At 42.8% G+C, this 24,054-nt stretch overlaps 1 protein-coding gene across 2 annotated transcripts in view; it reads right to left on the bottom strand.

Moving 5' to 3' along the window:
• Nucleotides 1-24,054, bottom strand: part of trrap (transformation/transcription domain-associated protein) — a 90,180-nt gene that overhangs the window by 32,416 nt on the left and 33,710 nt on the right. For both annotated transcript variants that reach the window (XM_074620801.1, XM_074620799.1), the window contains 18 exons: nt 21,674-21,832; nt 21,352-21,510; nt 19,899-20,009; nt 18,945-19,091; nt 16,890-17,103; nt 16,502-16,630; nt 15,508-15,657; nt 13,968-14,167; nt 13,405-13,526; nt 10,562-10,775; nt 10,139-10,318; nt 9,818-9,964; nt 9,279-9,398; nt 7,006-7,293; nt 6,753-6,890; nt 6,301-6,413; nt 5,311-5,446; nt 2,522-2,713 (listed from right to left, as the gene is read on the bottom strand). In XM_074620801.1, the coding sequence (XP_074476902.1) occupies nt 2,522-2,713; nt 5,311-5,446; nt 6,301-6,413; nt 6,753-6,890; nt 7,006-7,293; nt 9,279-9,398; nt 9,818-9,964; nt 10,139-10,318; nt 10,562-10,775; nt 13,405-13,526; nt 13,968-14,167; nt 15,508-15,657; nt 16,502-16,630; nt 16,890-17,103; nt 18,945-19,091; nt 19,899-20,009; nt 21,352-21,510; nt 21,674-21,832 (2,919 nt within the window). The remainder of the gene's footprint in view (nt 1-2,521; nt 2,714-5,310; nt 5,447-6,300; nt 6,414-6,752; nt 6,891-7,005; nt 7,294-9,278; nt 9,399-9,817; nt 9,965-10,138; nt 10,319-10,561; nt 10,776-13,404; nt 13,527-13,967; nt 14,168-15,507; nt 15,658-16,501; nt 16,631-16,889; nt 17,104-18,944; nt 19,092-19,898; nt 20,010-21,351; nt 21,511-21,673; nt 21,833-24,054) is intronic.

Below are 24,054 nucleotides of genomic sequence, written 5' to 3' on the forward strand. Positions count from 1 at the left end.
GCGTAAAGCGATCTACTGCTGTGGACGGGGCCGGTAGCAAAACATATTTTAGCCACCTAAAAGAAAGGCCCACCTAAAAAAAATAATCATCATTTTAAGTGTACGCTATTTCGAATATTTCATCGCTTTACCTTGCCATCAGACAAGCCCTATCCGACAGGAAAGCCACCAGACTTCCATTGACTAAAACTGTAATTTCACATCGCTGAACACGGGGGTTGCTGGTCTACCGCTGCCTTGATCAGTTAGTTCGTATGTTATTGTGTGACTTTGTGTTATTATGTGACTTAGGTGAATCCGAACTAACTCTTTAAAATACCAAACAAACTAACCGATCGAAGCAGCGGTAGACCAGCAACTCCTGCGAGGTAAAATAAAACTGTTTTTGTCAAAAGGAGTCTGGTGGCTTTGAAGAGAGCATAGATAACAGCTTCCGTTCCCCGTCAGAAAAGGGCTGTCTGACGGCAAGGTAAAGTGGTGAAAATATTCTAAATATAGCGTACACTTAAACTGATATTGATTTTTTTTAGGTGGCTAAAATACATTTTGCTGCCAGCCCCGTCCACAGCAGTACATTGCTTTGCTCCGTGCGGTAACTCCCGTCTACTTCTCCAAGCTGAAGGCATGCCGACCGTCTTCTAATGTAGGTAATACACCGACTGTGGATAAGTACCTCATACAATCCCACTTCAAAACACCCAAACTATCCCTATAAGAGGTAGAAAGATGACTTGGGAGATGTAGAGAACAAGGATCAGGAGATATAGATGGAAGGAACAAGAAGAAAGGTGATGGCAAGAAAGACACAGTGTGCGAGACTGCTGTGTTAATGGAAGATTTTTACTATAAAGGTAAAAGCAGAGAGTGAAAAACATAAGAGAAAAGTCGGACTGAAATGATAAGTAAAAGACTGTTACTGTTATTACTGTATACTGTATTGACAGATATGAAGACAGAAGGCAATGCTGGAGCTTTCCTCCTTTAGGTGACTGTCTTAAGACTCACACTCAACAATCCTGGGAGCTGAAAGCCTCCACAAATGAGATGGATCAAAGCGACCAAACACATTTACCTCTACGGACAGCTATACCCGAGCAACTGTAACATAACCCTGAGAAAAAGCAACGCCTTCTCATTGTCTTTTATAGCAAAAACATTAACACTTTTGATATTTGTATTTCCCTCATTTCAGGCTAATTTAATTGAATAATTAGTAGAGGAAACATCTATATCATAAAGTGAAAATGTCACAGAAACAATTTTTTGCATTCGAAATATAGTCCATATTTCTTTTATGCCACCAAAATCATTTTGCGGGGAAAATCATTATGTCTTCCTACATTACTTCAATGGCTAATCTGCTGCGATATGGCACAGAAAAAAAAGGAGATGGGAAAATGGGAAAATGATAAGCGAGGGCTTCTTTCTCATTCCGTGAAAAAAGCCCCATTGATCGGCCCAAAGCCGCTTTGTGAGCACATAATCAATCATCCCATTATAACTACTCATCAATCAATATTAATGCCAACCCTCATAATCGATAGTGCGGGTGATAATCCATTGATCGTCAGTCACTGCTAAGAGCTGGGATTTGATGATAACTTGATTCAAATGGTATTTGAGCCCCTTCTGTATTTGCAGAGTCTGGGCTTCTCATTCTCCGAGGCTCACGGAGTCGTGAATGTGAGATATAGAGTTGGGAATGGAGATTTACAACAGGCCGCTTGGCTGGGTAGAGGAATAAATAGCTTGTTTTCCCTCGGCTAGGGTAAATAATTGGACTGCACATATGCGAGCATGCGCACGCCGAAACACACACACACACACACACACACGCACACAATAACAAAGAACGTAGTCACCCAATTCAAATAGCCATTTTGAAAAGATAAATGTAGTGAATCAGAGCTGTGCTGAAGACTTAACCCCCCGCTCCGAAGTCAAATCTCCCAAAACAAAATAAATTAGGCAATACAATATTTTTCACAATTATCTGTTAATATCAGCTGATGGCCCATTTCTAACCTTCATTCAGACCGTCCCATTCATCATGTAAATGTAATTCTGCTGCAGGTATTTAATCAAATGCTATCTGATGGCAGGGAAGTAATTACAGCTATTCTAAACTAACTCTCTTTCTTCTCTCTCTCTCTCTGTGTCCCCACCGAATGTTCACTCTCCACCTTTTTCAATTTTTTCCTTCTCCTTTTTCATCTTTGCCCCTGTCTATTGTAATCTCTCGCCGTGGAATCAAGAGGCTTAAAGGTTTTTTGATTTTTCTTTTTTTAATCATCTATCTCAATTTTTGCAAAATGGAGTGAGAGAGGGAGATAGAGGCCGTTATCAGCGTTACTCAACGACGTCTCCGGGCTACCGATGATCTCTTGACATGCATCTCTTCAAGTGCTTATCACAATAAACTCACTTCCCTTCACTGCTCATCATGGCTTCCTGACAGCATAACCTGAGCCTTTCAAAAGAAAAAAAAACAACAACTCATCATGCATTTTTGTACACTGACCTGCAGCAGCGGCGTGTGCACGTGGGAAACGATGTGAGGCAGCCGCCTCCACTCGCGGATGGCCAGGCTGGAGGCCATCTCCACCAGCCGCTCTATGAAGTTGAGCTGCTGCTCCTCCGGGTGGCAGATGGCCAGGTAGCCTCGGTGCATGTTCACCTTCCACGCCATCTCCTTAGGACAGCTCAGCTCCACCTGGAGATTCACACAGAATGTCAATTTCCATGTTTCAACACTAATTTATAGCAGCAAAAGACTGTGGCTACAAAACAGAATATAAAGTCTATAATATTTGTTTTTAAAGGATAATAGGGAGTAAATGATAAACATTTTTTAAAGATCAACATACCACCTCGGTATAACTACAGTAACATTATGAGATCGTGATCAGGAGGATAAGTCTCGCAACAGCAGGGGTTTTAATATCTGGCGTTCTAAAATGTACTACCACATGTCGAGATGATTCACAAGAACACTGCTGCTGTTGGAAATGGGAGTTTTTTGCTATTTCACATTCATCTGAAGAGCATAAATGTGTTGTAATTTGTTTCTTTCATCAGTCTTTTACTTATTCTACCATCTGCCGTCTCCAGAAAATCAAGCTTTATTTGTGTTTGCACTGGAAAACAGTTTCATCTCGCGGTTTCATGTTGTGAAACAATCCACCAGTTTTTCCTGCAAAATCCATACTGGTAACACACGGGATAAAAATGACAATAAAATATTGAGACGGCTGCCAATCTCTTCAACGAATATCTTGTTTAAGGTCATAATACCGATTTTTTTTTTAATTCTCTTTATTCTCCTGGTTCTTAAAGGTGCGTGTGTGTAGGATTTGGTGGCATTTAGCGATGCGGTTGCAGATTGCAACCAACTGCAACTTGTCCCGTGTGCCAAGGGTGTAGGAGAACTACAGTTGCCGATGCGGAAACGTGAAAACGCGAATGGTCCTATCTAGAGCCAGTGTTTGGTATATAGATATAAACCCTATGTAGATATAAATGGCTCATTCTAAGCTAACGAAAACTGTTCTTATTTTCAGGTGATTGTATACTAAAAAATATATATGTTCTATTCCTGCCAATAGATTCTCCTGAATGTTACACACTGTTCCTTTAAGATCTATAACTATGTTGTGATATGACACATTAGCAGTACATCGGTAATGTATACTTTTGGGAACAGCTGACTGATTCGCTGACAGACAGTAGCTGTTATTTGCAGCTAAAAAAAAGATTAATTCAAGAATAAACACAAATAAATGTAGAATTGGTGACATATTTTCTCTAGAAACAGAGTGTACGTGGCGCGCTGTTTTCCTGTGCGCATTTGTCCGTATGATGTTAGCGAACAGCCTTCATAGCGTTGGGAGCGTGGCAGTTTTAATTAAACGAAAACATCCGAGGGGAAAAAGGCCTATGACACTTTCCTCGCATAATTTAGCACGAACACACAACAATATGCTGTTTTCCAATTCATTTTCTGAATGGTTTCGGCAGGACTTTTGTACTAATGACTAATCAACCTGACGAGTCCGACACAGCGGCGGAGGAAAGGAAAAGGCCCCGCTATTGATTAAAACGCTGAGTGCATTAACACTAAACAAACAATAGCCCAGGGGAGGCTGCTATGTCAAAACCTCTGGTTCGCTGTTGTGTGTTTATAAGTGCGTGAGAATGTGAGGAGACCAAAAAGAGGAAGAGGAAAAAGAGCAAGATAATGAGGAAGCATAGGTGTTTATTTGTGTATGCTCTTCCGATGTTGGAGAAAATTACAGTGACCGGTCGGAGCGCACTTATCGGGGGTGACGCTTGATGAATATCCCGGAGACAGGGCCGCCCTTATCAAGAGCCAGCTTTAATCGAAAGCGGGGACATTTGGACTTTCGCCTCTGAGCTGGTGAGCGGTGGGCAGGCGACTGAAAGCCTTGCTCCTCTCCTCCGCCATAAAACAAATCACCCCGCAGCAGATGCCGGGGTAATTATTCACGCACGCAGCTGTCGTAAATATTAGCCCGCTAAAAACTGGAGCTGCAGAGCGAGGGGATGAAGAGATGGAAGGTGGAAGTGGAAGTAGTCAGGGTAGTGATGACGAAAAAGAAAAGCAAGTAAAGCAGAGAAGTTGGAGAAGAAGTAAAGAGACAAAAGAAAGAAAAATGGGCACACAGAGGAAGGGAGGAATGAAACAGAGGAGGAAGGGATACAGCGGCGTTGGCGCTGCCATCCAGACAATTTAATTAGGTGTCACCTTAGGACGGAGCGGCTCAATGGATTGGTTCCAAGTCTCCTTAAAAGAGCAAAGCAGGAGTATTTGTTATATGTCAGGTACTATCACGCGCTCGCCACCCGTCTACACTTTGTTTTAGGAAACACGAGGCCAATAAATTAACGGAGCAAGCAGCTGAACTGCATTTCCACAGCTTTACGGCCAGCTCTCTCATTATCCCCGGGGGCGTGGGGTCCCGGTATCAAGTTACTATACTTTACACTGACACGAAGCCAGCACTTAATATACAGCACTGTACCGGAAACCAGGAATAAAATTAAAAAAGTAAAGGCGAGGCTCCGGTTCACTGGGTTCAGGTCTTGAGGCTCCACTGTGTCTGTGATTGCGTTCGTGAGAACTCGTGGTTCTAGTTTCTATTTTCTGTCAAACTGTTGGGGGTTATCGCGACCAATCGGGAGACAGTGAGAGCTCTCCCCGTGTGCAGATGTGTGCTTGTATGTGCTTGCATGTAAGAAGATATCCTCACATGAATACATTTTTACATGGTGACTGCACACCCCGCTCACCTGTACCAGCGCCTCCTTCATGGCAGCCCAATTGGAAACCCTCCAAGCACACTCGAGCATGAGATAAGGGTTGGAGTGGCCTTTAGATTGGCCGTATTCTGTCAAAGGTTCCCACTGGTTCAATTCCTTCGAACAGCTGGACAAGAAACACAAGGGAGATGAAAAGTTTAGGCAACTTTCTTAAACAGTTTATGCTTTTAAATGTGCTTGACAACATCTAGCAATAATTTGCATCCTTTTCATTAGTCCAATTCACAGCGCGTCATTTGGAGCTGTCACTGTGGGAGGTTTTGCCTGGATAATAAATTCACTGGTTATCATTTTGGGCTTTTTAAAATACCTTCTGGGTTTTTTCACATTTGCATAGGCCCCCTTGAGGTTTCTGACTTTTACCCATATAGTTGTGTGTCTCATGTTAATGCTATGAATGATTTGCATGGTAAAAAATACACCAAATATTGGAGGTGAAATACACTTAATATTAGTTGGACGCTATGTAAAATAACAATAATGGGTTTTTAACAGGCAGGCGTACAACTGGGAGAGTCATTTGGCTCTGCAGGGAGCATAGTGGTTGTCCTAGACTGTGGCAAGTTATTAAGAAGCCATTTAATTCAGATACATCACAATGAAAGTGGACTTGATATATCCCTGCTGACTGACGCGTATTTCCCCCAGTAACAGCACTCGTATAAGAACAAAAATTAGATTTAGGTCTGCAAAGAAAAAGGTGACATGGACAGATTTATAAAGGAAAAATATACATATCATACAGAAATTCAGTTTGTTCATTATATTCATCAAATTTCTGGATGCCCTGGCTGTATAATTTGTGTCATGAAAGGAATGCATTTTATCTGGTTTGAACAATCAATGGTGCACCGTATATATATGAAGGTATTAAAGTAATAAATCCACTCTGGTGTTGTGCTCTGCTGGTTCTCTTGATGTGTAACACAAGACTGCCCTCTGGGATCCAAAAGATCTTACCGTATCCAGTGGTCCTCCCAGAGCTGGTACTCGGGGAAGATGGCTGAGGACACGTTGCTCCTTTCATGCTCTTTTCTAGCTTTCTCCATCGCTTTCTCGTAGCTTTCTTGGGCCTTAACGGACACATGAAACATTTTTAAATACAAGCTTTTTGACGCTGATAAAATGATCCATCAGTGCAATCTGCCCCTGCCTCGATGTAACATCTTTTCTATCCTCACTGATATAAATGGGGTGGACGTAAGATTAGAAACACCGCTCAGTAAAAATGCAATATAATTTAACGGCGCCACAAATTACAGCCCATAAAGTTAAATAACACCTTCATGGAGGTAGGATTTATTTGCAGGACGGGTGAACCCAATAAACTGGCAACAGTGTATACTAAGTAAGACCATACATGCATACATTTTTAAAAGTGTCCAGTGGTTTCCTTTCAAGCTTTCTCTCACCTGTTCAAAGAAACCATGCTGCTCGTAGGCAATGGCCGTGGCGGTCTCGGGAAACTTGCACCTCTTCTGCCACAGGCCGGCCCACATGTCCTCCTCTTGGAGCAGAGAGTAGAGCTCTGCTAGGGAGTCCAAAATCTCCTATAGACACGTAGAAACAAGATGTGGATGGCAGCATAACAAAGTGAAACGTTTGCGGTGATCAAACTGTAAAGAGATCTTATTATAGTGCCATCTCCAAGCTTATATCCAGTACCTGCTGAGGTGGTGTGATGCTCTCCTGTTCGTAGAACTCTGTGCTCTGCTTGGGTTTGCTGTGCAGGCTGAGGCCCTTCTCGAAGGCCTGCTGCTCCAGCATCAGAGTGGAGCGCAGCCAGAGGTTGTGTGTCTTGCCCAAGTACTTCAGCACGCAGGGGCGGATGGGAATAGGAGGCACGCACTGGGACATGGCCTCAACAAAGCAGTTAAGGGCACTGGGCTGACAGTCCCTCTGGGCCTGGTGGCTGCCACTGCACAGGAAGGGACTCATTTCTCCTGACAAAGCCTGGAGAGAGGGGGGAGAGAGAGTTCATCAACTACCCGGTTTCACTTAAGCAGCAGTGCACTGATACGGCATATTGATAAAGGCATTCTGTTGCATGTATGGGATGCAATATGATGCCGTTTTTCCCGTAACAGAAAGCTGTTAAGAAACAGGAAAAGAGAGGTAAGAGAAAACAGGTACGATGACTGGGAAGGGACACCTAGTATGCATCATTTTTGTGTTTCCAGACAACGAGAAACATCACCAACAAGTCACTGGAAGTCCTTTCATTTCCTATAGCAATGAGCCACGTGATTTTTTGGAAAGTTGTGATTTTATATACATGTTAACGCAGACTATTTAGCACTTGTACTTTTATTTAATAGCATTATTTGCTTGTTTGAACTGCACAGGGCCACTCTATGCAATCCCGGCCTCTCTGTACAGAAGAGACTTTCAGTGTGACTGTGGAGTTAGTGCTCTGATAATCATGACTGACACACACTCAGAAATAAATGATGTATTGGTAATGAATATAATTTCCACTGCCCGTTGACAGCATGGAATAATTAATGCCTTGATGGTCACTTTAATTAGGCTGGTGGTGGAGAAGGCCGGTATGTCGTCAAATTCCCCCCTAAGAAGAATATGCTTTTCTATCATTCCCATGTAATAATCCCCCCAGAGATATAAAGCCTGAGCACCAGTAATCTCTCTACTTTCACTATAAATTGATATGTTGTAGCGGTGACATGAAACGCAGAGCTGAGGCAGGCGTCGGAATAAACACATGTGACATATTTGTGACTTCATGCCTGTCACGGGAAGAAAATATCATCATTTTTGAAGCCGTCTTTCTATTGACTGCGTCTTCAATCACTTCAAATCAAGGCCCATCAAACGAGCCTCAAAATACTCTATATGCATCTGGTTCGTTAAACTCATTACAGCTTTTCCTCCCCTCTGCTTTCCATATTTAGCATAAATGAATCTGTCCTCATTAAGTGGAATTGCATGTATTTTAGACGGAACTGGGAAGGCCAAGGTCAGAGTTACTGTCTGCTTGCGTGCGTCATTGATAAGATACAGAAAAGGATATAAGGAGTGGATGAGTGCATATGTGTTTGTACACAATGAGAACAAATAGGCAATGTGTAAAAATACTTGGGGCATAGAGAAGACATAAGTGTGCATCTGTCTCTGAAAGAGACTGAACTGTCACTTTCCAACCAAGTGACGCCTTTTAGATTTTAAAAAAAAGCAGTGGCAACACTTGCATACTGAATGGCTCATATAGTATGCAAGCTGTGTCATGCAAATGTAAAATATTTGGCTAACATGCAAAATTACATGAAATATTTCCTCACAAAGCTGGATGGACATTCTGTTGTTGCTTATGCTAAAAACATCCTCAGGCAAGTGACAAAGAAGCATGCATTTCTTTCTCTAATTGATAGGGATGCACCAATCAGACTTTTTCAGTCCCGATACCAATGGCGATACCTGAGCTTTGGGTATTGGCCGATACCGAACACTGATCCGATACCAGTGTTTAATTAACAAGCTGTATGCCTCACTGTGTGGAAATGACTGGGATCATTCTTTTATGTGTAAAGCAACATCAGGCTTGACTTAAACTACAATTCAAGTGTAAACTTTTTAAATGTAGCAAGAAATTGGTCAAAACCTAAACAGGAATTCAAATTCCAGTATATAATGTATATAGTATATAAACATAGAATTGAATTTAATATATCAGTCCCATTTTCACTGATACCCGATCAAGCTATTTGAGTCAGTATCAGCCCGATATCCAATCTGGTATTGGTATCGGCGCATCCCTACTTATTGAATATTCACAATATATTAAAATATGATGTCTTGGCTCCGCATAAACCCTCAACCATCGAGCATATTTCTACCGTACTCCTAGGAATACTAAAATGTGTATACAAATGAAGATACCTAGCTCAGGGTAGAGCTAGAGGCCAGTAAGTTCTACTCACATGCTGCTGCCTGTCGGAGAGGATCTTCCAGAGACGAGGGAAGAGCTGAACCCAGGTCCTCTCAGCCAGCGGTGTGGAGATGTGACAAAGCTGGACCAGAGCGTTCAGAAGTGCCCCCGTCTAACACAGACCAGAGAAGAAAAGAAAAAAACGACAGCTGCTGACTCAGCAAGGCAGTGGTTCGGAATCCTTGTCTTCGGGACTCAAGAGTACCGCTGATTTACTCTCCTACTGGGCGGTTAATTGTATTCCACTGATGTTCCAGGTCAAAATCAGTTCCTCATTTTATAGCTAGAATAAAAATCAGCGGGGCTCTGCATCATGGAAACTTCTTGATGAGGGTAAATGTTTTAAAAAATATGATGAAGTTGAATATTGCTAGTAGTAGCCCCTTGGTAATTAGGGTAATTCTGAAAATTCCTCAACTTAATTGTTAGATTCATCATTCCCTCAGCTTTGTCAAAATCCAATCAGTTTAGTCAGCCCCTCAGCACACTGTTGAACAGAGGACATGCTGGTTCCAGAAAGGCCAACCTTACCTTGACCTCCCGTAGCGAGTCAAGAAACTTGTCATGGCGGTTTGTCAGCATGTGCAGTTGGTTGCCTGCGTCTCTCTCAGCCTGCTCCTTAGTCTTGGGGATGGCGGTCTGGTCACCTGGTGCTAACTCTATGTCTATCTCCACATCCTGCCACAGAAGAGAAGAAAACAATCATCTTTTGGGAGAGCTTCGACAGCCAAGAAGCAAATCTTTTCCTCAGGACCACAGTATGTATGCAACACCCTCCTAATGGGATAATGTGCTAATTTATGTGAGAGAGCATGCCTCTAGAAGTTGTGTGTGTGTGTTTGTGTGCCCCACCTCCTCTTTGGTCTCGCTGTTCTCTCTCTCACGCGGCTCCTGCTTGACATGCGTTGCCATGGCGAAGGCGGCGCGGTCATGGCTGTCGGCCAGGTTGATGACGTTAGTGATAGACGGCAGCATGGATCCCTGGCAGCTGGTGCCGATGATGGTGTTTCGTTCACACACTGCCAGCAGCAGCTAACAAGCGCGCGCACAGAAACACACACAGACACACACACAAAGAGCAGGTGGAGAAGGCAAAGATCAGTGACAGTAAATGACATGACAACTTAAGGGCATGACAAGAGGGTAGCTGAAACTAAAACAAACAAACAAACATAAACAAAAGAAAGACTTTTAGGAATCAAAATGCATTCTTTTTATTGTTGGATAAAAAGCTTGCAAGGCCTACTGGAGGATCAGAGGCAGCTCTCTGTTTACCTCTATGCACTGTTTGATCCAGAAGTGGCTGCCCATGGCCTCCCAGTTCTGAGAGCAGCAGATGTAGAGCAGCCTCTCGTACACACGCCGCTTCATGGAGGAGTCAAAAACCTCAAAGAACTTGGCTCTGATCAGCGGCTGAGTGCAGCGAAGCCCCGAGAGGAACGCTGGCTCCAACTTCGATGTGATGTCACTTCCTGAAAGGCTCTCATCCCTGAATAATGTGATGGACAAAACATTTATTTGACAGAGCTTGCATGCTGGCTCTTACCCATTTAAGGTGCATGATTCATGAAGGCAGAACACCGACATTTTGTTGGTGATAAAACATTTAATCCACTCAGAGCATCTGGTGTAACTGAAAGTAGTCACAGCATTGATGCAGGCCAAGACTACAGACAACTGTGAAAAACAAGTGACAATATCTAACAAAACAATAAAGTACACATTGAAGTAACAAAAAAATTATGCGAGCACCCTTACCCTGCAATAAATCTACATATTTCTAAGCTTTTCATATTATGTTTTTGTTGAGAGTGTATCAGAGATGTGCTGATTTAACATCTGTGCTGTTGATGTATTGCATTTAGGTCAATTACTCGACTTCTTTGAGTGATTGGAGTATTAAAAATCTTCGATTCAAATTCTCTGCCTCGGAGCTTCATTTTGTTATGTAACTTCTATACAGCTGCAACTGCACTGACAATAATCACTGTAACACTACAGGCTGAGCGGTCAAGAGAACAGCAGTGATGTATGTTAATACATCACTACTGTTTTTATTACTTTTACTTTCATTAACTGCATCTATAGATTAATTATATAACTAAATATCATTAAAATGTGTTTCTTTTAGGGCTGTCAAAGTTAACGCGATAATAACGTGTTAACACGAATTCATTTTAACGCCAGTGATTTCTTTAATGCATTAACGCAACTTGTGATTTTTAGGCTGTAGCATGTTCATTTTTAAAGCTAAAGTGAAGATACTGGTGTAATATGAAACTAGAAAACTTAAGGAATCCATTGGTACCAACCATGTCATACTAGATTGTAGGAGGCTAAATAACGCCCCAAACTTACGCTAAATTTTGGTGAGGAATGGCCATTTTCAGAGGGGTACCTTGACCTCTGACCTCAAGATATGTGAATGAAAATGGGTTCTATGGGTACCCACGAGTCTCCCCTTTACAGACATGCCCACTTTATGATAATCACATGCAGTTTTGGGCAAGTCATAGTCAAGTCAGCACACTGACACACTGACAGCTGTTGTTGTCTGTTGGGCTGCAGTTTGCCATGTTATGATTTGAGCATATTGTTGTATGCTAAATGCAGTACCTGTGAGGGTTTCTGGACAATATCTGGCATTGTTTCTGTGTTGTTAATTGATTTCCAATAATAAATATATACATACATTTGCACAAAGCAGAATATTTGCCCACTCCCATGTTGATAAGAGTATTAAATACGTGACAAATCTCCCTTTAAGGCACATTTTGAACAGATAAAAAAATGTGCGATTAGTTTGTGATAAATCACGATTAAATATTTTAATTTAATTTAATTAATCTAGTTTCTTTACTATTATATTTTATTAATATCTGAAGAAATTATCCCAAACAAATTGTCAAAATATTCCAATAGAATACAATGAGAGTAATTTATTACAGCTCATTTTTGTGTGGTATTTCAGTGTAACTGTAGACATAATTACACATACTACTAATTAGCAGAATATAATCTTGTTTTGGGATTAAGGGGTTATTTATAAATACGGCAGGGATGTAAGATTCTGAACATATCACCAGCACGCGAAGTAATCTCAGAGCAACATTCAAACGCAAGGCGCCAGCATGTTTAAACAGCCGCGTCGTGCCATACTGGGGATCACTGAAGTGCGAGGAGACGGCAGTTAACACTGAATATTCGGTGAAATTAAGCATCTTTGATGTGGATACTCCACTGTTAGTAAAAGCACCAACCGTCATGCATTAAACACTTAAATAACAAATGTCATCATTTCTACATCATCTTACTAAATGGGCCTCATGGGTATGATTCACATCACAGAAGGAGGAGAGGGAGGGTGGGATAAAAGCAACAACAAAAGGCGACGCTGCCACAGCTGCATATTGCCCCTATTTGCGCCATTCTCTTAATCACACATTGTTCTGGCACAGCTGCTTTATCATTCCATTATCATTACTTGCTGTCCATCATGGCTTTACTGCTCATTTTAAATCCTTTGACATGATGAGCAGATGGGGTGGAGGAATACAGAGTGCATTTGGCTGATTAAATGTGTATGTGGGTAAGACAGGAAGACAAAGAGAGCCAGGTTTGATGAATAGCGGGCGGTAGGACGGTCTCTCCCCTCTGGCCCCCACCTGCTGGGTGTCCTGTCACGAGTCCTGACACTACTGTAGCCCCGTGAAAGACCCTGGCACATTATCTATCTCCATCACTACCTGCTGTCTCTCTGACCCCTTCTGCACAATGCCACACTCCTACTCTCCACCTACAGCTTTCAATTTCTATTAATTAATTCCTCTGCTTCCATGCACCAGCAACTGACTTTTACCGTTACCATCTATCTACAATGATCTATCTTTCCCAATCCTTACTTTGATCTTACCAAAAAAAAAAAAAAAAGATGAATGGTACACTACTCATGCTTCCCTCCTCCTCATCTCCATTTTCTGTAACTCCTTGACCCAACCTCCCGTGTCTTTCCACCGCCTCAACCTCCCGACCTTCATCGCTCGCGTTAAGATGGATGCAAGGGCGGCGTGGCGTCGGCGGCACGGCCATTTGGCCATGTGATGAATGGCGGTAATTACCTGTAGACGTAATTAACGAGGTCCAGGAACTGGGCGTTTAACTCAAGTTCATCGGGGAAACGCTTCTCTATGTAGGTCATCATCTTCACCAGCAAGATGGACTTCTCGCGCAGGTTGGGCATCTGGAGGGGGAGGGCGACAAGAGGGGTGTCGGTTAGAAAGGAGATATAGAGGAAAAGTAAAGAGAGAGAAGGAACACAGATAATCTATTCAGTTTTGTTCTTGTGACTGTGTCTTTCTCCGTCCAGCTCAGCCTTTTACTGGGTGCTGTCCTTCTACAGCTTTAAAGAAAATAAAGACCAAAGACACCTCTGTGGGTATTATGCTAATGTTAACCTCACTGGGTTTAGAAAAATGTGCTTTGCTTGTTGTTTGTCCAAAGGTTTCACACCTTTTAAAATGTACTTTGCTGATTCAGTCCTCTGATTCACACCTGCTATTATCAAAGAAATAATGCGATGATCTGCTGAATCACGCATTTTCCATTCCTTTGCATACATTATATTTGTGTAGATTAATATTGTTTCAGAGTCTCTGAGCTGAGAAAAAGCCTTTTTTCTTACCTGATTCGCAGCCATGGGAGAATTGTTTTTCACCCACTCTTCGACAATTTTGACGACGGCGCGGAGGATTTTGGGGTCGGGCGACTTCTCGATCAGCGAAGTGAGGATGACCTGGATGAAGTTCTTCCTCATTTCCATGCTCATGACGGACAGTCGAGTCTTCACCAGGTCGAGACTCAGCATTACCAGCTCGCTGGTCACTATGAGAACAGAGAGGTTCATAGTCAGAAGCAGCACTAAGACAAACAAGCTACCAAGGAACAGAGTTAAAATATTAGCAATTTTAGTATTAATACTGATGGAAAGTATGTGCTGACATTTGTGGATAAAGTATTGTATAAAAGACACCAGCTGAGTTGAGTCAGTCCTCACTGTCAGCTAGGTAAGCAACCACCATATAGGATTCTTTTTCTTTATTGAGCTGTAACTGAAAATAAAGTCACACCTTGTGTCTTATTTTCTCAAGAGTTTAACAATGTGAGCCTTGCACTTATATATATATATTCTTTGTAGCGATAGCAGCCAAAATACAACTTAACAGTTTCAATACAATTAGGGATGGAACTACTTCAGTTAAATTCATTAGATTAGCGAGACATGAACAATCCTTAGAGGCAAAAGGCCTCGCTGGTCAGATAGCCTTTAGGCTCTGTGACTCTTAATGCGCCTAGTGGAGGGTAAATATCTGTGTTTCCCGATATAGTCATTAGGGGCCAATTTAAAGCACAGATAGCATCGTACAGCCATTACCTCCCATCTGAGAAGTAGCAACAGGAATTACGTACTGCCTGACTTCTATAAATGTGGTGAAGCCAAGCTCAGAGAAGACTGGGAACCTCGAGGAATTTTGTAATAGTCACAAGGAAGCTAAACAACCTAAACACTTGTGAAACTATTTACCCTTGCTGCCTGACATATATAGGGCAAGTTGTCAAGAGGTTCCACGTCAAAACAGTGTGTACCCAAAAAACAGCACAAGGTGACCATCTGTTTGCTTTATCCAGAGAGACACTAAGAGACAATACAGGGTGGGAACCAGAGCTGAGGAACATTCCCTGTGAAACCAGACGATCTGTAGAGGGGATCTCCCCCTGACCACAACAGCTATTGAGAACACAGCTGGGGTCATTGATATAGAACTTTTTGATACGGTCTTTGTGTGGAGCCAGGCACAGCTGAGATACCTGGGATATCTGAGCTCTAACTGAGTCTGAGGAACATACAAGTGTGCATGTGACGCACAGACAACCCTTTGTTGGATCAGGGTTGGGGAAAGTACGCACACTAGCCTTCCTGATAATGTCAGCCAGCTGTAACTGCAACCCCGTAGAATAAGTTCAACTGAAATGGTAATAGATGTCCGGTGGATCTCTGAGCTCTAACGGTGCTGGGGGAATGGTCAGCATATATTTTGTATCGGTTGTGGACTACATAACAACTTGTATTTATTAAAACCCCAATTCAAAGTATATATGTGTGTATGTGATCATGCTTTATGTTGTAAAGGTATACTGTATATGTGCGTGTCATGTCTGTGTACCCGTGCTGGTTTCCGTGACCCCTGGGTTGGCCGTCGCAGGACTCAGGTGTTCCCGCACCATCTTCTGTAGCGAGCGCATGAACACCGAGATGAGGCGGTCGATGTAGCCGGCGTTGTAACTGCAGGCTGACTTCAGGATCATCAGTGTTCCTGGAAGACAAATGAAAGGGGAAGAGACAATATGACAAGGACCTAAACCTCTGTAGGGGCAAAGTAGCAGACACACACACACACCTGCAGTCAGCTTGTGTTCATTCACACAGCATGACAAGGACTTTGTTTCGTTTTTTTGAAGGGAATCTGAGTAAAGTTTATCACAAAGGCAGGGGTATGTATGAGTAATGTCCCTCTCTGTCGCTGCTCCCTAGAGGGGAGACAAATGTTAAAATGTCACGCAGTGCTACCTCTCTGTGACAGCAGGATACCAAATGCTTTTTATTGACCACAACTGCCATTTTGGGAAACCGTATAAAATAGCATTACCTTTAGAATGCTCTCCAGTAGCCATTTGTAACCTTGGGGGCTCTTTTATTTATAAAAGCTACTGCATATTTCAAATAAAAGAAGGAAAAATCTAATAACTGTCTCCTTGGAATAAGCTTTAATGTAAGCTTTTCCCATAAATACTCTCTGACATCTGGGAGGATAACAGTAATGTTCGTACGGGGAGGGTGGCCGAAAGCAGCAATTCTTCCAGAGACAACCTTTCCCAAACCGCTGGACTGTGGCCTCCGTTTAAACAGACCAGATGTTAGCCCAAGCAGCGGGGCTCATCGGCTTGCATTTTAACGACCCACTCACCGGCTTAATTGCTAAAAGTGACTGAGGTGGCTTGGTTTTGTAGGGATAGAGTGGGAGTGGGAAAAATTGTTTTATAAAAAAAAAAAACACACAGGGTTTATAAGCAACAACGTGAGAGTAACAGAACACAAGGTGGTAGAAAATGATAAATGAGAAGAAGAAAAAAAGAGAGGTGGAGAGCTGAAGGTCTTACCGAAGAGCTGTGTGGGGTTAGTGTTGCTTGTGGCTTTTTCATAGTTGGTGAGTCCCTCATAGATGACCTTGCCCACAGCAGCATACAGACACTCCAATTCCTCGTACTTAGATGCCACTGTTGATGTGCCTGGAGGGAGAGAGAGAGCAGTGTTTGCTTCAGACAAAAGAAAAGCTGAGAATCTAAATCAATGCCTTGCTTTTAGCACATGGCATAACAAAAGCAAAAATAAGAATTTAAGCATCGATCAACAGAACAGTGGTGCAAATATTTTGGCGCATCTTCAATGAACACAGAAGGGAGTTCTAAGACATGCAGTGTTTTTTCCTGAGTTTATGATTATAACCGGCCTCTTTCAGTTAGAATTAAGCACTGTAAGGCGACTTACTAGGCTCAGTGGGGAAGATGCTCATGAGGCGAGAAAGGAGGGAGTGGACGGCCCGCAGGACTTTGGTGTTGCCGCAGGTCATGCATGCAGCGATGCCCCGCTGGAGGGGTTTAAAATGGGCTAGGATGGCCGGGGACTGCAGCACTGTCAGCAGGAAGCAGAGGATCTCCAGTCCAGTGCAAATGTTGGAGATGTTAGCCTGCGCTGGCTGCTCCTGAGAGGACACAGAGGAGTGAAACCAGGAGGTCAGTGCACATGAATCAAGTTAGCGAATACTGTAAGTGTCCTTCTTTTTTTTTTACAAAAGACAATTAACCACCCATTGTGCTTCTTAATTAATGTGACCTCCATATCAAGGAAATTATCCAGGCTTATCTTTTTAGACATAAGTATAGATCTCTAAAACAAAGCAAGAAAAAACTATTGTGCAAATTCATCAGTAGATGCATTAATCATTCAAGTTTTCATTCCATACAAATTCCAGACAACTCAGAAATCAATATTCTACACACAGAGGTATTTCTCGCACAAAAGAACCGAGGCAATGCGATCGCTGCTAAACCAAAGATCAATGGCCAACATCGGGGTCCTAATTTTGTCTAAATTGCAATCAAGGTTTACAACGATGGCAGGGCCAAGAGGATAATCTGGGACAGATCCATAGCACTAATCTTGGCTAATGAACAAGGTGACTCTTGTGATAAGGCCCCTGGTAGATATTAGGGCAGTATTGATTTGGCACTGTATTAACAGAATGGGACCTTGTCTCTGGAGAAATGCAGATTAGGGCATACACATGTATGTGCGTGTGATTGTGTGCATGTTTTGTGTGTGTGTGTGTCCCCTGCCCCTCATTTGCCCTCTCACGCCACTCGACTCTTAATCACTGCCATGCCAGTACAATGAGATGATAAAAGGTAATCCGATTTAGAGCATTGTTCATTAGTCTGGGTAAGACGGCTAGGCAGGTAGAGCATGCTCCCAGGGGGGAAAGGGCCCGAGTATGTGCATCTGCATAAGACCTACAGAAAGCCTTGTTTGTCAGACCATCCCCATGGGATCTGGAGGAGCTGATTGGGTTTGTGTGTGTGTGAGTGTGTGTGAGAGAGTGTGTGTGTGCGTGTGTAGGCAGAGAGAAAGGTGCGGCCAATGCAGTGATCCCCAAAAGGGAACAAGGGAAGTACGTGACAATTGCCGGCGCATGGCGATAACCTTGTCTGAACACTTGTGCTGAATCAGACCAGAGAGATGAGTGGAGAAGGAGCCGGATAAAAAGAGAGAGCAAGAAGAGAGGCTGCGATAAGAGGCTGAAAAGAAAGGAAAGAGATGAGAGGAGGAATTGGTGGCAAGAGACAGAGGGAAAGACGAGGAGAGATGCAGAGAGAGGCACAGTGGGGCGATACAGAAGGCAAGGATGTGGAGTTTAGGATGGAGAGGGGGTGGGGGGTTGAACGAGAAGGCACAGGCCAACCCGGATAGACTCCCGTTATCTCGCCACTGTCATTATTTTGTCATTATGGCGGTTGGCGCCTCACTTCATGTATTGCTGATAACAGACAAAGGACTCGGAGGCGTTAGAGCAAACACTAAGACAGAGCTTAAGCGGAGACGGGGAAACTTCTGCAGTCTCTGGGAAAGCAGAGACACATTAGTTATCCTTTACTGTTTTGTTGATTATTGCTCAGAGCTGCAACAACAAGCCGGAATATTTTAAATTTTATTCAGACTTGTTTGCCTAAAACGCCGTTGATGACATGCACAGGCAACTTCAAATAATCTGTGACATGCTCAGGTAAACAAATACTGCTGAACAGCAACAGTCCACATCACAAAACAGAGGAGATAAGCCGGGCCCTTTTAGAAAGTTAATATTCATCAATGGAAAATCAAAGGAAAAGTCATTACAGGTCTGGACACAGTGATTGACAAGTGATCTCTGGGAAATGCAGTGCAGAAACACAGCGGCTTAGCACCAAATATGTCACCAACACAAGCATGAAAGTGGCTTTATGAAACATAAAGGTAGCCTCACTCTGAAGGCACATGCCATCTTACCACTGTCATAAGCAGCTTGTCAAACCACTGTAGCTTGAGCTCGGCGCGAGGCCACATGTCTGGCCTGAGGGCAGACTTCATGAGGCTAACGCAGCGACGGGACAGCAGCTCCCCCGGAGACCCGGCCACATTGGTGCTGTCGTTCACCTAGACAGGAAGAGGGGGGGGAGAGGAAGGTTGGCATCATTATCGTTATCAATGACAACGGGTGTTCATCTTCAATCTCACAATGGTGTCCTGACGAGGTGAGAAATCACACGGGGCAAGAAGAGACAAGGACTGTCATCATGTATTGTAATTTCATTCATGCAGCTAGAGTTCAACAGTGGCACAGCCAGGAAGGAGACAATCCTTCAATCAGGAAGCCCTGCAGAAGCCCTCATGTTGACAAGCGTCCACCCTGCGGAAGCATCCTTGAGATGAATCCCTATCAGCTCTATGTGTGGTGTGTCTTTTGGTTGATGGTAATCCCTGGCGGCCAGTGGAAAGATAAAATTTTTTATACAGGGATCAATTCGGTATCACAATACACTGTTATCGAGTGGAATACAAAGAGAAGATTATGTGACTGTTCAGTGAACAGTGAGTGATCCCCAGCGGTTATACAGAAGGTTATAGTCAACAGAGATGGTTGGATGAACAGTGAGAATGGAGCTTGGCCCAAAAAAAGAAAGTAGGGAAAAGTCAAGGTGAGTGAAATCTCAACAGTCTATTTCAAGCTTGTAACCAAGGTCATCACTGCCACTAGACCAAGGGACAGCTGTGTGAGGAGACACATAAAGGACTCTGTGTGTATGTGTGTGTGTAGAGATGCGTTTAGGACAGCCACCAGGTGTGTCCTACCTTCACCACGGAGGGGTTAGGATAGTTGTGTCCTACCTGGCAGGCACTATGGATGGCAGAGCTGTACCTGGTGTGTGTGTTTGTGTGTGGCGGTCATGGTGGGGGTGTTACCTGGCATGCAATCCTGATGAGGAAGTTGACCACGGTGTCCGTGTGTTGTTTCTCGACAGGCTTGGTGAGCATCGTCTCTGTACCTGGCATGGACTGGCTGCGGCCAAACACCTAAAAACACACATAGAAATGTTATAATTATTAATATTTCAGATTGCTTGAAGACAGAGAGAAGAAAGATTCTATAACCAAAGATGAGTTTAAACTTTCAGTGGCAGAAGAAACTAAACTGATTCAAGAGTAAAACTTTGGGACTGCAGTGCAAACACAGCATAGAGTCCTTAGTTAGGAGGGAATATCAAAGAGCCTGCACAAAGTCAGGTTTTTGTCTGCATTGCTTGTAGTGAAAAGTAGGCTGAAAAAAAATAAATATGAAAATTATCCTGGCAACTTTCTGAGCAATTAACATATCCTCGTCTCAGGCAGAAACAAATGCTGCTATTGCATTTTTCTCCTGACGTCAGGTAAAAGAAGCTGGAAATTACACCGTCATTAAGACTTCAACTATTAAGACTTGTGCTAGTGCTTACAGAAAGTACAATAGCTTTTAAGTGTTAATGTGATTTCTAACATTTCATCATATGATTTGAGTTGCTTTTTTTTTTTGGTACAGAGGTACTAATTCTATAGGCAGTGTCCGAAATTGACTTTTTGACTCACCAGTACATTTCATTTAGTTAATAAGGAAGGCTATTATGTTGAATACAAAACTAAGAGAACCTAATAATTACTTTGCACGCTTGTTTTGATTTTGATGTTAACAATGCAGCTAAGGTACATTTAAATATATTTGTATGTGTAAAAAGTACACATATTTTTGCATATGGGCCGACGTAATTTTCATGACATGCAGCATCCGGAAAAAAATTGTACTTTATTTAGGTTTATTCCAGAATCATCGGCAACAGAAGACATACAGTAAATGGATGAGTTGAAGTTTTCAACATTACGAATACCGAAATTCATCGAGATAAATATCATTGTACAATAGGTGAGGCAAATAAATAAACTTTATATGTATCAGATATTGACCATAGTGTTATTCAACAACTGGGATTTTGATTTTCAACAGGCACTCTCATCCAGGTTTGAAACCGCAAAAACAACAGATCACAGTGGGATTTTGAGATGAAACAGATGTGATGCTGCAATACTGTTGTGAGGAAAAACGAATTAAGGCAACAACTACCGTGCTGTCACCTCCTGTTGGCAATTTTTTTTGTCTCAGACAGATGTGAAAATGGCTGTTTGATCAAAGTATCTTTCAAACCGCTCTGCAATCATTCAGAGGAGTGTGGAACGCAGGGACAGACAGCAAGATCTTTTGAAAGTAAGAGGATGCACTTGTTCATTTTGGAGGGTGTAACAGATAACACTAAAGTGACTGGCTACAGGGAGCTGTCACTCACAGTCACATTCTACAGGCAACTGAGTGATGGTGGATTGAGCTCACCGCGGAGGCAGCTCCGGTTGCTGTGCGGAACCTCTTGACGTCTTGTCCGGCAGCAGTGGCGGCAGTAGCAGCAGATTCCAGAGACAGTCCTCTTTTCACAGCACCACCGCTGCTAGTCCCTTCACCGCCAGCGCCACCGACTTCAGCCTCAGACTCCGGCTGCCACACCAAAGAGAGGGACAGACAGGAGAGAAGAGCATAAGGGTGAAGATGAGTCCATTAGTCAACATTATCATAGTTAACAGAATGAAAAGTTTTAAGTTAATAAAAACTGTGTGAAGTTCAGACAGCCTCTTTGCCTGAATCAAAACCATGAACACACCTGCTGGTCTTTGATCCTCTGTAACTCCCATTTGATGACCACCTCGGCCAGGTCCACGGCCAGTTTCCTTTGCTCTATGGTCACACTGGGGGTGAAGCCCAGACGCTGCATTGCACTGATCATGTGCTGCACCAGGTGGTGGCGCACAGGGTAGTACACCTGGAAAGAGACGGCAGTATGTCAAAATTTAAAGGTGCTATTGATAACATCGATAACATTCAGGCACTTATGTTCTCCCTCTCCCCCGTTCCATTGCATTCACTTCACAACAGGTGGTTGCCAGGCACATAACTTCAAACTCAGCCAGTTTTTTCTCTCACATCAACTGGTAACTTGATCGCTGACGACACCGCGATATAATAGAATACCAAAGTCATTATACTATTGGCTCACAAGCCTTGTTAGAAGTGGGAACCAAACGTCAGATATCTTCCAGAGAGATAAACAAAACATTAATTTTTGACACGTCAATTTAAAAAAAAAATTCATTCACAAACATTTTTTTTTAAGGAAAAAGCCATACTTTTATTTGGCACCTTTCTAAAAGCTCCGTGGATGTTTTATTTTAAAAAAAAAACATATTTGGTTGCTTAAAAATGTTATCAATCAGAGGTAATATGTAAAATCAATCTGATAGAATAATAAAAAGTATGTAGTGATTCAAAAACTTTCCATATTTGGTATTCTAAACACAAAGTGTCAGCATTTTTTCTTTCCCTAAAGCACCAATGGCAGATGGTCACTGATGCCAGTGGTAGAGCTCAAAAGAAACAGGAAAAAAGGGAAAAAGATAGCCAGCAAGGCTGAACAGATGACAGAGCAGTACTTAAAGGACCCAAACGTCAACATAAAATGCCATTTTTGCTTGGGGCCTGTTTTTTTTTTGCATTCTTTACTTTACACATGGGCACAGCTTGAGCCTCCACTCTGCAAAAAACTGAAAACCAGAATCCAAATATGGAAGAATGGGAAAAGAGTGACACGTTTTGCGAGATTATAAGCATACAAACAATCCTGAAAAAACCCACCAATCAAAAATCATTCCTCTTACAAAAACACTCCTCCTTCCCAAACACATCGACTGAAAGACATGAATTTCAGTAAGACACAAAAATGTGAATTACAGAATTATGAAGTTAAACAAATTTGCATATTAATTTACATTGGCTTTTGATTTTCTATTCCATTACTGGTTTTGGCAGACTTGTTCTCCGAGCATCCACGACAGATGAGGGAGAACCTCTGCCTTCCCTCAGCTTCATGTTAAATGAACTGTCTTGCCAGTATCATCACATATAAATGAGACTGGCTTCCATTGCCTTAGCAACTATCCAAAAGCAATTATGAGAGTGAGTTATTGTGCGATTCTTCCCCTAGAACCAAACTAAAGGTTTCCCATTGTCTAAATGCCTAAAAATCGGAGGTTTCCAGGCAACTGAGAGCCCTGTGAACCGACTACAATCCTGCCTCGCGTCAGCTCCGTCTTACTGCGAGAGATCCCGGTCAGCCTGCCCACAGAGCATCATTATCATGAACGCTAGCAAAAATAAAAAGTGAATCAAAGGCAACTACATGTATATACAGGAAAAGTGCTTTTTTTTTTTTTTCTTACGCCGGCGATACTTTGCTCTAGATTTTGGGCGATAACATGCAAAGTTTAACGGGGTGCTCAATCACTTTGAGACAGAGTCAGAAGAGGCAAACTCTGAAGTCGTATTCCCACTTAGTCTCAAGGACATGATGACACACACTTAGCCCCGAGAATTCACACTCTCAAGCGTCACACTCAAGAGTCACTTAGCTTCATCGCAAACTGAACTGGGACTCTGAAACACACAGAAGCGCCGCAGACAAAAGAGCAAGAGATGAGATGTCTATCTGAGGGCTGTTGCCAGTGTCAAAGAATATTAAAGCTTCTCACTTTGAGGGTAATTATAGTCGATAGAGCGGGGCTTCACAGCTCCTTAATGACAGAGTGGCTAAGCCCTGTCCATCACGTGTGCACGCAGACAAGCACGCACGCAATCTCGCCATTGCTTTATCAAACACACACACACACACATGCACACAAATTCTCTCATCTGTCTGTCATTATCTCCTCCCCAGCATAATTATGCTGATGTGATTACATTAGATTAGTCATCTGGCCCAGTGAGAGCAGCCTGTCAGTGAGATAGAGAGGGGAGCTGAGCAAAATGTCAGTCTTCTGCTAAGAGACTGTCGCTCTCTGACCGGCGAGGCGGCGAAAACATCATCTGAAGGAGCTAGAGGGCAGAAATTGTCTTTGAAGTTTAAGGAGGAAGGCGAACATAAAAACCAATGATCCTTTGCTGGTGTTGACTTGTGAGCGGACTAGACGCTCCCTGACGCTGCTGATCACC

The sequence above is a fragment of the Sebastes fasciatus genome, chromosome 20 (genome assembly GCF_043250625.1).
Source record: "Sebastes fasciatus isolate fSebFas1 chromosome 20, fSebFas1.pri, whole genome shotgun sequence".
Taxonomy (NCBI): Eukaryota; Metazoa; Chordata; class Actinopteri; order Perciformes; family Sebastidae; genus Sebastes; species Sebastes fasciatus.